The sequence below is a fragment of the Mirounga leonina genome, unplaced genomic scaffold (genome assembly GCF_011800145.1).
Source record: "Mirounga leonina isolate KUSES-001 unplaced genomic scaffold, KU_Mleo_1.0 Mir_53, whole genome shotgun sequence".
Classification (NCBI taxonomy): Eukaryota; Metazoa; Chordata; class Mammalia; order Carnivora; family Phocidae; genus Mirounga; species Mirounga leonina.
In genome coordinates, this window is record NW_023270807.1 from 13,540,858 (window position 1) to 13,558,697 (window position 17,840).

General features: G+C 47.1%; 1 protein-coding gene across 1 annotated transcript in view; it reads right to left on the reverse strand.

The window, feature by feature from the left end:
* Positions 1-17,309, reverse strand: part of TNFRSF21 (TNF receptor superfamily member 21) — a 68,962-nt gene extending 51,653 nt beyond the window's left edge. Inside the window, exon 1 of the mRNA XM_034991507.1 lies at positions 17,145-17,309. Coding sequence (XP_034847398.1) covers positions 17,145-17,231 — 87 coding nt within the window. The 5' untranslated portion in view covers positions 17,232-17,309. The remainder of the gene's footprint in view (positions 1-17,144) is intronic.
* Between the last annotated feature and the right edge of the window lie 531 nt (positions 17,310-17,840).

Here is a 17,840-nt window from a genome sequence, read left to right on the forward strand (position 1 = left end):
CAGAAAGCCACCCCCATCGCCTGGAGCCCAGGTTCCATTCAGCATGTATCTGAGGACAAATCTCCTCCCAGTCTGCTTGACGCCAAGGAGCCACCCAAGAGGTCGCAAAAGCGCCTCTGCTCTGTATTTCTCCGAGCTCCTTTACGTCTAGTTTCTAAGTGCAAAAGCACTTTTAGATGGCCACGGGGTTCTAGAATTTGAAAGATGTATAAATAACCTCCATGGCAGATTATACTTGTGCAAACGAGTTAAAAGCAGAGAAGGCAACAGGAGATCTGGCCAGAGGGCGGTGGTCAGGAACAAACATCACCCTGCTGTGCCGTGGGCTCTGAGTCTGGCCCCCTACCTGTGCAGGGAGGCTGGGCAGTCAGCCAGGCACATACCCTGAGCACAGGGTGGTGGCAAAGAGCGGTGTGTGCGCGTGTGTGTGCATGCGCGCATCCAGGCATGAGGCTGGGGCTTGTCTTCCTACAGCTTCACTTCTCTCCACAGGGCACACCCTTGTTGGGGATCCATCAGCCCCCTGACTACCAAATTACCAGAGGTCCCCCAGCAGCACACAAAACCCGCCTCCAAATCCCACGGCACCCACACTCTTCCCCACTCATTAAGCAGATTTTTCAGTTCTTGGTTCATTGAAAATAACCGATCAAGTTTCTAACTAAAGCAAAGCCCAGGGCTCTTTAACTGCATCATAGGAAGTAACCCACTTTAGACAAGGTGGCTCTATAAATGGACCTTTCATTACCACATGTTGCAGGAGGCAATTCCAGCTCCTACACAGAGTTAACAATGATGCCTCAGCAGCTCACCCGGACTGAACACTAGAAAGGAGATTTGTGCAAAAAATAGGCATTACGAATGCACTGGGCAAATATTTATTGAAGACCTACTACGTGTATGCAAGGCACTATGCCACGGGCTGACAACAGAACCTGTGAACTCTATTCCAGCCCCATGGAGTACACCTTCTAAAGCAGGACAGACAGAAACACCTAATTACATCAGGAATTACTTAATTAGAATTGAGATTACTGATGGGGAGAAACACAAGAGTCCTGTGAGGGGGAGGTTAGCAGGTGCTTCCCAGCTGAGGGATGTTACAGAAGTGTTTAGAGTCGTTCTCAAGGACAGAGAAGCGAATGTAATTCTGGGCAGGGGGAAGGGACGGCAGGTTAGGCAGAGGGAGCCCCACAGAAAATATCTGAAGCAGAATTAAGCTCAGCTCAGGAACTAAAAAGCTTATGTGGCTCTCCCTCAAATGCAACACAGTGACCACATAGTTAAATTTGGAGAGGCTCCACATTTTGATCTTAATCCCAAATCCAAAATTTTGGAAATCCAAACCCAAAAGTCACTCTTCCTTTATATAGGGGGGTGGAGAAGAAGAGATATATAAACACAGTTGTGAATAAAAAAGTTAACTGGCAGCAGAGCAGAAGGTGAAAGTGGTTGGAGGGGAGGGGATGGAAAACGCCACTTAGAAGGTGAAAGTCAGGGGCAGCTTGGATGAAGGGGGTGGCCATGGAAAGAGAAGACAGCAACAGATTTGAGAAGTCAGGGCAGCTAGATTTGCTGAATGATTACCTATGGAAGGAGAAAGAGGAAAAAAATCAATCATCTTCAAATTGGACTCAAGAGAGCACAGGACAGAACACCGTTCTCGAGGCTACCCATCGAGCCGAGAGGGTGCACTTGTGGGCCCATGGCAGGGTCAAGAGGTAGGGCTCCGAACTCCCCATTTCTGCCTCAAACACAGCAGCTCCAATTTACCAATTTGCTAAGGGAGGGTGAGGGGGGCAAGTAAGAATTCATTTGAAGAAAGGATTACTCCTAAAACAAGTTTGAAAATCACTGCACTTGAGGGACCTACCTCTAAGGTGTACTCCAATTCCAAAGTTAATGGCAAAACCCATCTGAGCTACAAAGCTGGAGGACCTGCTCCTTGGGCTCTTCATCATCACCGAAACTCTCCTGAAGAGAAGAGGTGGCAACATCCCTTTCTCTTAACAGAGACACGGGTGGCACCTGAGAAGCTATTTTCCTAAAGGCTTTTAGTTGCCTGAAGCCTGGTCTAAAACTAGAACTTTTCCTACTAGCCTGGTGGCAAGCCTCTGGTTTCTAAGAAAATTAAAATGATGTATACGTCCTCCCCAAAGACAGTTCTGGGGGTGAAGCAATGGGCTGTTGTGGGGGGAATCAAGTTCAAAAAACAGTATTTAAGAATGTTCCCAGGCTCAGTCGGTTAAGTGTCCAACTCTTGATTTCGGCTCAGGTCATGATCTCAGAGTCGTGAGATCGAGCCCCACGTCGGGCTCCACGCTCAGCACAGAATCTGCTTGTCCCTCTCCCTCTGCTCCTCCCCCTGCTCTCTCTCTCAAATAAATAAAAATCTTTTTGTAAAAATGTTCCCTACAAAATGTATAAAACCCAAATGTATAACCCATAACTTGGAAGCTCTCACTCACACCCCTCCTCCCTATTAATATGAATCTACTATATAAGTATTCTCAGCCTGTGGGAGGACCAGACCTGAATAAGAAAGAATACTTGGGCAAAGATTTAGAAAACAAAAGACATGTTTTTGTCCAGTTTTGATCGGCCTTAAGATCAGTTGGACCTTGGGGGCACCTGGGTGGCTCAGTCGTTAAGCATCTGCCTTCGGCTCAGGTCATGATCCCAGGGTCCTGGGATCGAACCCCGCATCAGAGGAAGCCTGCTTCTCCCTCTCCCACTCCCCCTGCTTGTGTTCCCTTTCTCGCTGTCTCTCTCTGTCAAATAAATAAATAAAATCTAAAAAAAAAAAGGATCAGTTGGACCTTGTCTTACTTGCGTGTAAAATTAGTATGTTGGACTAGGTCACATTGAACTCTACCCTTCAAGGTGTCTGCGACTATTGGTCCAGTTGCACCTTCTCCATGAAGGCTTTACAATTACTCCTAAGACACCCAGATTCCAAGCAGATGAGCAAACTCTTCATCACATTTCCTGTTTCTATTCTTCATTTCGGTGCCTAATTACATCTTGCTGGTAATATTTGTTGATGGCCTCGTAGGTGCATATATTTATCTTCCCATAATGATTATAAGCAGCCCAAGGCCAGGGACAACCGCATAGATTGCATTTCCTTCCTTGCTCAACCACCTGAATAATGAAGACCATGGAAATCATAAACAAAGCAGCCTCTGAGCCAGGGGCCAGCAAACAAAGTCCCACATGCCACTTATTCTTGTAAATAAGTTTTATTGGATGCAGCCATTCATTTAGGTATTGCCTATAGCAGCTTTCACACTATAACGGCAGAGCTGGATAGTTGCAAAAGAGACCATATGGCCCACAGATATAAAATATTTACTATCTGGCCCTTTACAGAAAAAAAGCCAGCCAATACCTGCTCTGAGCAGTCCAAAGAAATGTCAAAAAAATGCCGGGACCAGGAGTCAATTCACAGGAACCCTCAGACCTCCTCTAGAGTCTAGCAATGAGTATTGAATTCCTGGCTTCCCTTATTCACATTCCAACTCACACACCAAATCTGATCCTTTTATCCCCTCTTAAAACTCAATGGTTTCACAAAGGACTTAGGATGAAATGCAAACTCTTCCAGGGAAAGATCCTCCCTGCCCTCCTCCTCCTAACTCAAAACAGGTTTCACATTCTCCCCTCCCTTGTCTTCCTATATGACTACCATAATTTTAGAGTTGTACATTTATTGGTGTGGTGTGTCTTCCCATCTGGACCACAAGCTCCGTGAGGGCAAAGGAGAGAGTCTGTTTTACATACTGATGCTATCCAAGTCCCCAAGGCCAGTACCCGACTCATGATATACCTCACAGGTGTCTGTTGACTGAATGAATGGATTTGCAGACCATAAATAATCAGAAGCAACAAATTAAAGGGTGATGGTAGAAGAGGTTGCTGGAGCACAAGTATTAGAGCAAGTGTGAGAAAAACCAAAAAGCCTCCACAGTGTAGCCGTAATAATTAAAGGGATAAAGCTGCCTGGCACCCTTCAGGAGAAGGCCAAACATGTGTTTCCCCTCCAGAGACCCTAAGGCCACATCACTGTTTTAACAGAACCATAACCGGTTTACAAGAATTATGCTCAGCAGAGTGCTTACGATGACAAGCACATGTAATGAAGAATTTAAAACAACCCCCTTCGGGGCACCTGGGTGGCTCAGTTGTTAATTGTCTGCCTTCGGCTCAGGCCATGATCCCAGGGTCCTGGGATAGAGCCCCGCATCAGGATCCCTGCTCAGTGGGAAGCTTGCTTCTCCCACTCCCTCTCCCCCTGCTTGTGTTCCCTCTCTCGCTTTGTCTCTCTCTGTCAAATAAATAAATAAAATCTTAAAAAAAAAAAAAGAAAGCATTAAAATAAAAAATAAAAAAATAAAATAAAACATCCCCCTTCATTTTATTAAAAATGACACTAACTTGATATTTGGAATTGTGAGAAGTATAATGAGATTATTCTTCAGAAGTCATTTATGTTCTGTCCTGGTTTAAACTTCAGTTATTTGGAAAATTTCATTTATCCAGGACACTGATTCCACCGACACTAACAGATAAACCACCAAATAACAGTGTACCATCCCAAACTGTATAGGATGTAGGAGGGCTATAAATACTTGTTGAGTAACCAAAAGGTAAACCCCAGGACAAAGCAAATTTCAAAAGAAGGAAAAGGTAGCTCTAAAATGACCAACTATAAAGGCCTCCAAGTTTTCCACATGCACCATGGTGGCCCTTGTCACAGCGGTCCTGTTGTCATTTGTCCTCTAGGGCATTGGGATGGGACTGAAGACAAGAAGCACCCAGATGTGCTAACACATGTCAGATTGCTGATGCCTATTTATCTTTAACGATTCTCATCCCATGACCTCATCCTTCAAACAAATGGGGAAAAAACTCCCTGCAGTTGATGAGTACAACACATTTATGCCCTTCTTGTTCTGTATCGAATTCCAATAATTTTTCACGGAAAATGAGTAAACTCAAGGCAGTGATAAACTTTTGTCTATTCATAATGGGCAAGCAGGAAGACTGACTGTGACTTTGCTATAGAAAATGTTTAATGGTGCATAAAACTAATATTTTAAGAGGGATCTCAGTTACCGTGATATTATAACAAAGATAAGGCAAGCAAATTATTCCCAGGACAGTGACCATAAAATATGCCACCCGATGATCAAAAGGCAAAAAAGCCAGGCAGGCAAGGCACCCCCAGAATTTCTGACCATTTATTCTGAGAATTACATTAAATTTACAATAACAAGACCCTGACTGCTGGGAGTTCTCCAGATTCCAAGGGAAAAAAAGAAGGGTATAAAAAGGAAAACTCCAACAGAACTGTTCCTACGTATGTTATATAAATTTGGTCAGCTCTTGCATTTCCTATCATCTTCCCTGACTTAAAAAAGGCTTCTGTTGCTAAGGCAAAAGCAGGGACTGCTGTTAATGCCGGAGAATATAAAGAACGCCAAGGCTAGAATGTGCTGACTCCAGGACGGGAAGGAGGCAAGCTCAGGGCACACTGGGAAATTGAAAAAAACAGGCACAACTTAACCCAGATGCTGTCTTCCCTGGAACCTGCAATGCAGAGGAGCAGGGGGTGGGAATCAAACGAAGAATAAAATTTGGTGACACTTGGCACTGAGTCCTCGGACCTCGGACTTCATCGCCTCCGTCCATGCCCACGGCTACTTCTATAAGCTAGGACCCCCACCTACATGGAGAAGCCACATTATAAACTAGACAGTGATAAAGGTTTAGGGGGAAATATTCTTCTGTGCTCACTAAGAATTTATAGAATCTGCATATAAACCAAGGCAAAACTAACACCACCAGCCAGCACAGCAGTTCCGCCAAGAAAGCATCAACCAAACCTATTTTAGCCTGGCATGTGCTCAGCAGGCTCTTCTCTACCAGGTCCTAGCTGGGCGATCTTGGCTAGTGACCCAACCCATGTCCTCCGTTTCCTCATCAGTACAGTGTAGATAATAGTAATACCTACCCTCCTAAGATTGTTGTCAGAACTATTAAGACAGATTAAGCAGGTGGGACATGCGTGACCCAAGTCCCCCATATAGTTTAGTTATTTTAATGATCACTCCTTCTGCTTAGCATATTACTGTAGTTTAGCTTCATTCCCTTGGGATTAGGCAATCTTTTTTTTTAAGATTAGTTTTTTTATTTGAGAGAGAGGGAGGGAGAAGCAGACTCCCTACTGAACAGGGAGCCCAACTCCGGTCTCCATCCCAGGACCTGGAGATCATGACCTGGGCGAAGGCAGACCCTTAACCCACTGAGCCACGCAGGCGCTGGGGATTAGACAATCTTTTAAAACACCCCAATTAAAATGCAAATATCCAGTTCCTGAGAAGTGTATCAAGAGACTCCAGATTTTATTTTATTTTTTTATTTTTATTTTTTTTAAAGATTTTATTTATTTGAGAGAGACAGAATGAGAGAGAGCAAGCACATGAGAGGGGGGAGGGTCAGAGGGAGAAGCAGACTCCCCGCCGAGCAGGGAGCCCGATGCGGGACTCGATCCAGGGACTCCAGGATCATGACCTGAGCCGAAGGCAGTCACTTAACCAACTGAGCCACCCAGGCGCCCGAGACTCCAGATTTTAAAAAGCTGTCATCCTGAAACATCCCCTACTAGACTTGGAGCCTTCTACAAAACAAAAAATGCAAACAAAATACAGACTGCATGGCGATGAGTTAAAAGGCAAACAAGGGCCAACCAACACTTCAAAAAAGACTTAACAAGGGCGCCTCGGTGGCGCAGTCAGCCGACTGACTCTTGATTTCGGCTCAGGTCATGATCTCAGGGTCATGGGATCAAGCCCTGCGCCTGGCTCTGCACTCAGCCTGGAGTCCGCTTGTGCTCCGCCCGCCACATCTCCCTCTTTCCCTCTCTCTCTCAAATAAATAAATAAATAAAATCTTCAAAAAAGGCTTAACATACAAACAATATGTAGCAAACGAGGAGGCACCAGAGAGGAGAAAGGATTTCTTATTAATAAAGTGCACTTTAGACAAATGGAGCAGAATCTCAGCAAGCACCTTCCAGAGTGAGTTTCCCTGACCGAGTGCCACAGGATGCTGAGGACCTCGGTGTATGAAACACCTTCGAACAAACTCCCGCCAGTTGCCTGCTTTTTTACAGCCCTCAGGTGAAGAACGACTTCCACGTTTTAAGAAAGTTGCAGCAGGGGGTGGGAATCAAACGAAGAATAAAATTTGGTGACACGTGGGAATTTGAAATTCAGATTTCAGTGTCCACAAATGTAGTGTTACTGCAATGCAGCCACGCCCCTTCTTTTAGGTGCCCCGCCCAGAGCTGCATTTAAAGTACAAAGGCGGAGTTGAGTAGTTTCCACAGAGGTCACCAGGCCCGCAAAGCCGAAAATACTATCTAGCTCTTTTTTTTTTTTTTTAAGATTTTATTTATTTGACAGAGACACAGCGAGAGAGGGAACACAGGCAGGGGGAGTGGAAGAGGGAGAAGCAGGCTTCCCGCTGAGCAGGGAGCCTGATGCGGGGCTTGATCCCAGGACCCTGGGATCATGACCCGAGCTGAAGGCAGTCGCTTAACGACTGAGCCACCCAGGCGCCCCACTATCTAGCTCTTTTTTTTTTTTTTTAATTTTTATTTATTCATCTGAGAGAGAATGAGATAGAGAGAGGATGAGAGGGGGGACGGTCAGAGGGAGAAGCAGACTCCCTGCCGAGCAGGGAGCCCGATGCGGGACTCGATCCCGGGACTCCAGGATCATGACCTGAGCCGAAGGCAGTCGCTTAACCAACTGAGCCACCCAGGCGCCCTATCTAGCTCTTTACAGATAAACTTTACCAAGCCCTGGACTGTAAGTAGAGGAAATGCTCCTGATGGCAGCTCTCAGAGGTACAATTAATATTAGCCTGCTGATGGCTCCAGGAGGCCCAGCAGGGGGGCTGCAGAAAACAGTGACTTTGTTGAATCCGGCATCTCCCAAAAGTATTTGGCCATACAATCCTTTACTCACGCAAGATGTATGAACATCCTGCAGAACCCGCGGAAGCAGTTTCCACCACCAACATGATGCTGATGTCCAGAAAAGTCAACAAACCCAACATTAAAAAGATCAGATATAAAATTCCAAGTAACAGGAATTAGGCCATCGGTAAAGAGATCAATTTCTGATTATAAAACAGAACCGATGGCAACAAAGGATACTCTCAGACACAAAAAAGAAGAGGTTTAAGAATGTTAACCTAAGTCTTTGATATTAAATGTAATATTAAAAGTAGAGTATAAAAATGTATGCCAGGGGCGCCTGGGTCGGTTAAATGTCCGACTCTTGATTTCAGCTCAGGTCTCGATCTCAGGGTCGTGAGTTTAAGCTCCATGTTGGGCTCCACGCTGGGCGTGGAACCTACTTTAAAAAAAAAAATGTGTGTCATACACAGCTAATAAAAGCTTATCACCAAAAATGTAAAGAATTTATGTAAATGAGGTTAACATAAATTCCACTCGATAGTTGAGCCAGAGGACGACATGAGTAATTACAAAGGTAATTATCACATGGATAAACTTATGACATCCCTAGCAACTCCTGAAATGTACATGTGCACAACCAAGGACCCTTACCTATCTATATTAAAGCAGCACAAATAAATGAAAATGATAAACTCCAGTGTTGGCAGCCTTGTGGGGTAGAAGGCACATTTAGAGTTCCTGGTGGCACTCTAAATTAATTCAGTCTTTCTAAAGACAAGCTGGCAATGTGCTGCTACACCCATAAAACCATTCATTCCTTTCCTGTGACCCAGCAATCCACTTTGGGCAATATACCCCAAATATACCTCACTTCTGGGAACAACCCAAAAGGAAAAAGAGCAATTGATCTGTACAGAGACAACTTCATCAGTGCTGCTGGCTTGCAGAACAATGACAACAACCCAAGCGACAGACAACAGCAGGATGGCTCCACCCACGGCCAACCCGGGGAAGACGGGGGCACGACAGGCCCAAAGCTTGAACTGCAGGAATCACAGGCACCTCAAACTTACTAACACGCACCCAAATTTTGGGGTCCCCATGCCCACCCACCCTTCCCCCAGCTTTGCCCTTCAAAGTAATGAGATCACCAAAGACTCAGCTCAGGAGCCAGGGAGTCAGCCTTGATGACCGAGTGAAAGCGGTCGTGCTTTCCTTCAACTCCTGCCCTCTCACGTCTCACTGGCAGTAGACCTTCAAATCTTTAAAATCTATCTAGTCATCCCTGTCTTCACAGCCACCACCCCCCCCCAGAACCATCATCTCCCCCACCCCACCCTGAGCTAACTGCAAAAGAATCCAACTGGCCTCCAGCATCTCCACTTCCTCTTTCCAATCTATTCTCCACAGAACTGCCAGAGTGATCTTTAAAAAAAAATCTCATTAAAGCCATATTATAGGGGCGCCTGGGTGGCTCCGTCATTAAGCGTCTGTCTTCGGCTCAGGTCATGATCCCAGGGTCGTGGGATTGAGTCCCGCATCGGGCTCCTTGCTCAGCGGGGAACCTGCTTCTTCTCCCTCTGCCTGACTGTCCCCCTGCTTCTCTCTCTGAGTGTCAAATAAATAAATAAAATCTTTTAAAAAAATAAAAATAAAAATAAAACCATATTATAACCTTGCCTACAACTGTATGGCCAGCAACATCCTGACATGTTCAGACCTTTGAAGGGCTTGTCTTATCTGGCCCCTGCCTGGCTTTGCAACCTCAATCCACACTCCCTTTGCCCCTGTTCCCTGAGCACCAACCGCAATGGCCTTCTTTCTACTCTCTGAGCACACAGGCTCTTTCCTACCTCTGGCCCACTGTACATGCTGTCCCTTCTCACTGGTATACTCTTCCTTCGGCTCTTCCAGAACATCACCTTTTCTCTCATCCTCGATAAACTATTAAATCCAAAAGCGAAGGATCACGAGTGGCCTTTTACTATCATATACCCAAAGTCCAACATTTTGCAATGCCTGACATTTTGCAATATAATTTAGCAATGCACCAGAAATATTTGTTAAACTGAATGAAAAATGTAAATATATCTCTGTAAGATAAAAAAGCTACATAAAGAAAAGCAGAATACAAGCAAGTATGTACACATTAGTTTTAACTGTACACAAATGTTTGTATAATGTCAAAGAATAAAAATGAATTGGGAAGAGAAATTCATATCCACTAGGTTCTTCTCGTTGGCAATTAGCCTGAGTTTAAAATGTTCTTTGTTAATAACTCAAATACCCTTCAGTTGTAGCTCAAAGTATTGAGATGTAGCTCAAGATCCAACTACCCTTTAACCTGTCTAGAATGAATGAAGTTAGTTTAGAGCAAATCCTTCTGGAATTCATTCAACAATCATTTATTGCTTAACTACTATGTGTCAGGGCATCAAGCCAAAAGCACAAAGATGAATAGCACATTGTATGTTGTCTTTAAGAAGCTGAAGTGGGGATAACAACATTGGCCCTAGCATTCAAAATGAGGAATGAAGCACACTCAAACCTTGTCTAATTTGGTATTTTTTCCTGGACCAAATACAGAAGATTCAAACAAAGAGGAGAGAGGGGCCATGGACTCCCAGAAACTCCCAGAAGTAAAGGAAGAGCAAGGAGTGAATAATAACCAGTTAAATTATTCTGGAAACCTGTCACCATGTGCCTTTGAATCTTCTCCATCCCCTGCCCCCCATTTCTCTTAATCCTGGTTATGCCAACCTGGCCATACCTAGGATGAAGTCAAATAATGGTCTCGTCTCATCCTCAAGTTCTCAGGAGAAGTGAGTGAAAACTCCTTGCTAAGCAGAACCCATGTCACACTGTTACTCACTAAGCAAATATTTTTCAGAATGACCCGACTAGCAGGAAAGCAAGCATCCATTCCCTATTTTTAACATTTCAATTTGCAAGAGTATCTTTCCATCTTAACCATGGCACCATCGCCCTTCAGAGGCACACCATAGGAAAATGCTTGCCAGGGCCTCCACACCCTCGGCTTTCAATCCACACACACAGGTTGCTCTCACTTTATAATCGGCTCCTCTGGCTAAACTTCCAAGCGCCATCGTGGAGCCGACCTGCTTCCCGGGGAAAAAGGGAATGTTCAGCTCTCAGGTAGAACCATTCCCTTAACAAGAAACAAAATTCCAGGGGCGCCTGGGTGGCTCAGTCAGTTAAGCATCTGCCTTGGGCTCAGGTCATGATCCCTGAGCCCCGGGGATGGAGCCCCGCATCGGGCTCCCTGCGTCTGCTTCTCCCTCTCCCTCTGCTCCTCCCCCCACTTGTCCTTGCTCTCTCTCTCTCATTCTCTCTCAAATACACAAATAAAATCTTAAAAAATAAATAAATAAAAAGAAACAAAATTCCAGTAAATTGAGGTTATCTGTCCCCTACCCCAACTTGGCAGAAAAAAAGCAGTGTGTATCAAGCCACTCGGACCTAAGTGTGTGAATGAATCCTCTCTCTGGAAGCTGCCAAATGCTCGACCATAACTTCTCTTCCACCTCAAACCCTCATCTATAAAATGGGGCGAAGGCTACTACATCATGGACTTGAAAGATTTACTGAGATGATTTGTAGGAGGCATTCAACACAATGTCAGTGGTAAGTACTCAGTAAATAGGAGTTTAGTAATTCAATATAAATGATTAATATTAACAGCCATTAATATTCCTCCCCTCTGGGCTCTCAGTGCTGAAGCCCTCTTGAATCCACAGCGGCTCTCATGTGATACCAGGACACACGGACTCACTCCTCTCCCCCTCCTAAATCCATTAAACTCATGTTTCTTCTCCCAAAACAGACCTGCATACAGCTCCAAGCAGCTGATCCGCCAAGCCCTTCTGGTGGCAGAAGAGCAACGGGAAAATTGTGTAAAGATCAGAGAATGAGCCTTTACTAGGACTTCGCTTACGGAGCCCCCTCTCCTTTTTTGTTGTTTTGGTTTTGTTCTTTAGAACAAAGCCTTAGGCATAATTTTCCAATCTTCTAAAGAGGAGATGGGGCTACATATAGCTCAGTACCCTGACTCCTCACCTTACCAGGCCCAGCCCCACCCCACCTGAGGTCCCTCTGAGCAAACTTTCCCACCACTGCAAGCATCTGTCTCTACAAGGCCATGTGCTGACATCTGTGGGAAAAAAAAAATCCAGATAGCCAGAATCCAGGAAGAATGAACCATTCCTGGCGGACTTTCCACCTCTCGAGAAGAATGAGCTCAACAGCCTCAATATAAGCTTTGAATCAACAGCCTGAATATCACCGCACCCCACCTCTCTGCAGCCGAGGTGAGCACACACTCCCTGACATCTGCCAAGTGCCTCCCTGGTTATAACCTCTGCCCGGCCCCTGGACTAGGGCTGGAAATGGGAGCTGGTAGGAAAGCCAGATGGCAGCATACAAGCCAATTTAGGATTCTTGTTTATTTTTTGGTATTTGACAAATACAAACACTGGGACAAGGCCCGTATTTATTCATGATTTGCCCACCCCCATTCCTTAAAAAAAAAAAAAAATCAAAGCTCAATAGCCACTATCCCAACAGCAACAAAGCCCAGTGTCCTCACGCTAAACTGGGATTCAATTTGGGGGAACAAGCTGACTCCTATTAAGGCTTCTGTTTTCATTCCATCAAATACACGTATCTGCGCCTGATGGTCCAGACCGAATCAGCTTCAAATGGTCATCGGGCACATGCCCAAAGGCGATGACATACCCTGGGCTCCTCCTGTCACAGAAGAGCAAGCATCCGAGTTTTCCAGGAAGTTGCCGGTGACCCGACCTCCCCAGAATTTGCCAGGCCTGTTTGGGGGAAGAAGGCCAACAGCGTTTAGCGCTTACTGGAAAAGAGACACTGTCGCTTATGCAGTAAAAAGTCACTCAGTTCATACTGGCTCCTGATAGCCGGCGATGCATCTGACCATTTCCCAGCACCAATCCGTCAATCAACCAATCAAGTTTCCTTAAGCCAAGTATGCTTTATGAACGGCTGGCGGAGTACTAAACCAATTTGCAGCTTGTCTACGGAGCCACCAAAGAAGTTTTACCCCTCATCTTCACAGATGGAGTCAAAGGTGCAGTTCAAGTGTGATGTCTCCACATTCTGATCTACGAATGGACAGAATACACAGACCACCTGTTACTTAGGCCACGCCTCCTCGCCTCTATCCAATCGGGCGCACCTGGAGAAGGCACCTTCTGCAACCTGTCCTGGAAAATGGGGCATTAACTGTTGGAACCACATCCAGCTTGGTAGCCTTTGTGCAAATGTAACCACACTAAAATATGTCCTTTAGCTGGTTGGTGGATCTACGCCTATTTAGTCTCGGGTTTTTTCCTCAATGTAAGGTAGTATAGTATACATTCCATCACAAGGAATTTTTTTTTCTTGCTGATGTGGTTTGCTTGTGTATTTTATTTATACTGGAGGTCTGTCTGTCTGTTTGTTTTGGGCTGAACCTAAAGGCGGATTCAGCCATATGCCTTTAGAAACAGTTCAGATGGAGAAAGCTTGATCCTCTACTATACATTTGACAACAGGGATTGGAGATTCATGCGATAAGTCAGAAATCCTGCATTCCAGGACACGTCTGCCCTCCCGATTCTGAGTATAAGTGGCTTTCCCCACCAATGCTAATGCATGTTATTCTGAGACTCGGGAAGGTTTTTCTTCTGCTGGCTTTCAAACCGACTATACTAGCCCAAAGTTACCTTAAGTACTTTAAAGATTTTAACATCAACCACATTTTGTGTATTACTTCGAATACATTCATCCACTGATTCCATGTCTGCTCATGAAACCCAATCGTCACTACTGATAGCCAAGTACGTTTTATGTACCATCAAAACTGTGCCTGTGGGGCAAGATCGAAATCCTAATTCATCCCTCGGTTCCCACTGCCTAGTACAGTGCCCCTCTCAGAGCGGGTGCTCGGTGTAGGTTTGCGAACATGGAACCTTATCCATCATGGTTCCCTTCTCTTCTGACTGCCTCACTGCCACCACTCTATGGGTCCAGGCAAAACAAGCTCCCTGAGGGCAAAAGACGTCTCTGAGAGTGTCCTGTCATGCTGGACAAGCCCTTCTAGGGCATTTCTTAACACTGGCACAAACTTAAAGGCTTCCCTTATCTTCCCTCCAGACTTTTGGCCTGGAACACATAACATTTTATCTTTCCGTTTGTGGTTTACTTCCCAGTATCATGCAGACACCCCAACTCATCAGAAACAGAAGTACAAGGAGCAAGAACACTTTCTTTCAAAGGCACGCATGTAATTCTAATATTCTGCAACAAACCAAACCACCAGTCTCAACTTCGCTCCAGTGAGCCTTCACTGTTGCTACATTTCATAGTCTAGCAATTTGGAGTTGTGAAATAGGTAATGTGGCACAGGAGGGAGCAAGGGCATGAGCTGAGGAGTCAGGCGCTCCCAGCTCCTGGACCGAGCACCATCAGTGGCGAGCTGTGTGTCCGGGAACGAACCAATGAAGTTTGCCCAGCCTACATCTTCTCATCTGTAAAATGGAGATAACACCTTCCTGCTTCACAGAGTTGTTGGGAGTAAATGAGATACTGTATATAAAGCATCTGACACATAGTAATTTTTATATATATATAAATATACATGACATTGTATGTTAGGTATCATATTTTTTAAGCTTATTAAAGCCATATGAAAGTCGGTCATCATAAGGAAAAAAAAGTGCCAAAAATGATGACAATAACAAATATTGTCACAAAAAGGAAGATACTAGAAAAATGAGAGTAACTGAAAGCCATAATAAACAGGACATTTTAATGAATTTATTCTTTTTTAATCTAACTCTTATATATGGGTGGGGCACTCACTTCCCCACTTCCCACCCCCCACCCGCCCCACCCGTAGTGTTCTAAGCACCTGCCATGCTTAGCTGGGCTCCAGTGCCTGGCGTCTGTCATTTTCACATGGCTAAGAATCCCAATGGGATAAATAATCCTTATACTAATATCATGAGAGCATCATTTTATACATGAGCAATGTCTATCCTGAGGACTGGAGCTTTCAACTGGGGATAGAAAAGAAGAAAAGACATTGTCTCCCCACCCTGGTTCAGGGTTACAGCAAAATCCCTAGTGATCCCTGGTACACCCTCTCCGTCACCCTTCAGGGCAACAGGGTCAGCCCCAAGTCATTCCATGGACTGAAATAGAGCCTTTCTATTAGTTACCAGGAAAAGAAGGACTCTTATTTAGTTAACAACATGAGATTGCTTCTAAGCTCCATTACAAATTTCATTTTTTTAAAAGACAGCCAAACTTAAATTCTCAGGTCTTTAGTTGCAAATCTAGTGCACAATTTTTAGATAAACTGAGCTTAATGATTTAAGAAAAGGAACTGGGCTCTTTCTCAGTTGGTTAAAGCAACCTACACTTTCATTACAAGGAGACCTTACTTTGAAACACCTATCTCATGTTCAATTGTAAAATGAATGAAATATCATACTGACTTAAGATTTAATCTAGGAATGGACTCTGGGGGGCATGTAATAATCAGATATGTTGGAGGGAGGGGACAGGCAAGGGGGGGGTAGAGTAGTAGATGGAAGGAGGAAACTCAAGGGTTGATTTAACTCCACTGATGTTAGAGTCAGTGTTCCAGGGACTGAAATGGGTTTCTCTACACACCAACACTGTCAATCCAGGTTCACTACTGGCAGAGACCCCCTCCTTACTGCTCAGCAGCCCCCACACTTGTTTGGAGGATATAGATCGTGATTTTGCCATTACTATAAATGGGCAGAAAAGACTCTCTGAAAGGAGACTGGGACTTGCCTCATTATAAATGCTAACAGCACCAAAGTTTTCTTTAGTCTCTCTTTCCCCCGTTAAAACACACTCACACAGGGAACCAGAGCGTCTGTAGGATGAATTCCCAGGCCATAGCAACTGCAATGCCCTGGGATCTAAGAGATCTTGGCTGACCAGGCATTAAGCCCTTTTTGGGAAGGAGACAGCAAGCCTGCCTTTCCCTTACACAGCCCTGCCGTGAAAATAGGCTCTTGTCTTTTGTTTTTGTTTGGGTTTCAGCTAAGAATCTCTGTCCTCCCTGAAGAGACAAAAAGATAGTCATGGGAAGCTTATGGTGGCTCAAGGGTTTGATCTCAAATAAATTTTCTTCCACGTAACTCGGCCCCTCCCCTTTAACTTTTGGAAAGGGGAAGTGATCTGTGGGAAGTTGGGGATAAGTTCTGGGTCAAGGGTGGTTTCAGGCTTTGACCAGGTAAGGGGCGGGGGTGGGGGGAGAGGTATAGGACACGCCTTGGAGCTGAGTGCAGCTTGAGTGCTGAAGAAGGAACCTGCTCCACTTTGCAGGGTCACCTGCCTGGCCACAGGTAAACGAGGGATAGGAAAGACTGGAGAAATTCATCTTCCTTTATGTGGATCCCTCTCCCCCTCCCCCCACTCCAGTGCCAGCGTGCTGGCTGGCTGGGAGCCGGCGCTTTGGAGGCGCCTGAGAGTGGGTCTAACTAAGGGTTCTTTTTTTTGGCGTGCAGAAACTGGGACCCACCCGAGCCAAGGAGGCGAGGTGGGGGAGGGGCTTTGCGCCCTGCTCGGGAATGCACCGCGCGGACGCACCCGGGTCTCCAGCGGCCGGCGCGCACGGGTACCACTCTCCCACTGCGGTAGCATCCCGACATGACACTGCAGCTGCAACAAAGCGGCCGCCGCCGCCAGCCCTCGCCGCCCGGCACGGCAGCTCCGGCCCCACACCACGCGGAGCGGGCAGCAGCCGGTGGCGGGGGCGTGTGCGGAGAGGGGTCGGGGCACCAGGGGTCCGAGTAGGGGGGAAAGCCCTGAAATGCGCAGGAAGCCGGGTGGCCACCTCTAGCGCCTCCTCCAGCGCAGCCAGACTGCGAGGAAAACAGTTCGCCTTCGTTCCAGAGTCCCGGCTGAGCCTGGTGGCCCCCCCAACGACCCGGTACCTTCCCCTGCTTGCAAGCCCCCCTCCCTCCCCACCCAGCCGGGCCGACCCCTCGCCTCCCCGCAGCCCCCGCCCGGGGACCAGCCCCGCTCCCGAAGAGCGGCGCCTTCGGCTCTGGCGCGGCCGCCGCCCCGGGTCCCCCAGCGCGCTCACCAGGAGAAGAGAGCCCGCGATCATCGTAGCTCCGGCGACGCGGCTGCAGGAGGCGAGGGCGGTGCTGCTGCTCGCGGAGGTCCCCATGGCTGAGCCCGGGGCTCGCAGGGGCGCCCGGGGCGCGTGGCCCCCTGGCAGCTGGAGTCGGCGGCTGCTCCTGCCCAGCGCCGCATCCACCGCCGCCTCCCGGGCCGGGGGCCCATCTACCTCCAACACCCCATGTGCACTGCGGCAGCCGGGCAGCCGGGCAAGGAGGGAGGCGGCGAGGGAGGCTCCGGGGGCGCTCAGCACCTGCCCAGCGGCGCGGCCGCCCGGGCGGGGAGAAGCAGCGGCCGCTGCAGCCCGCGCCTCCCTGTGCTCTCCTCCGACAGCGGCTGCGGAGAACCAGGGAGGAGGGCTGGGCGCGAGAGAGCGAAGGAACAACTTCCCATAGCGAAGCCTCCAGCCACTGCCAACCACCCTCCACCGCTGCCCAGACCGGCCGGCGAGGGACTGAGTCGGGTGGCCGCGGGGCGCGGGGACACACGTGGTGGCGCCGAAGGGGCGGGGGAATCGGCCTTTTGTGATGTCACCCGGGAGGAGGCCGGGCTCTTTGTGCGATCGGAACTGGGAAGGCGTTCCAAGTAGAGCGAGGAGGGAGAGGGTGCCCCTTGGCGTTGGCGGAAGAAATTGCAGCAGCTTATTGACCCCGAGGAA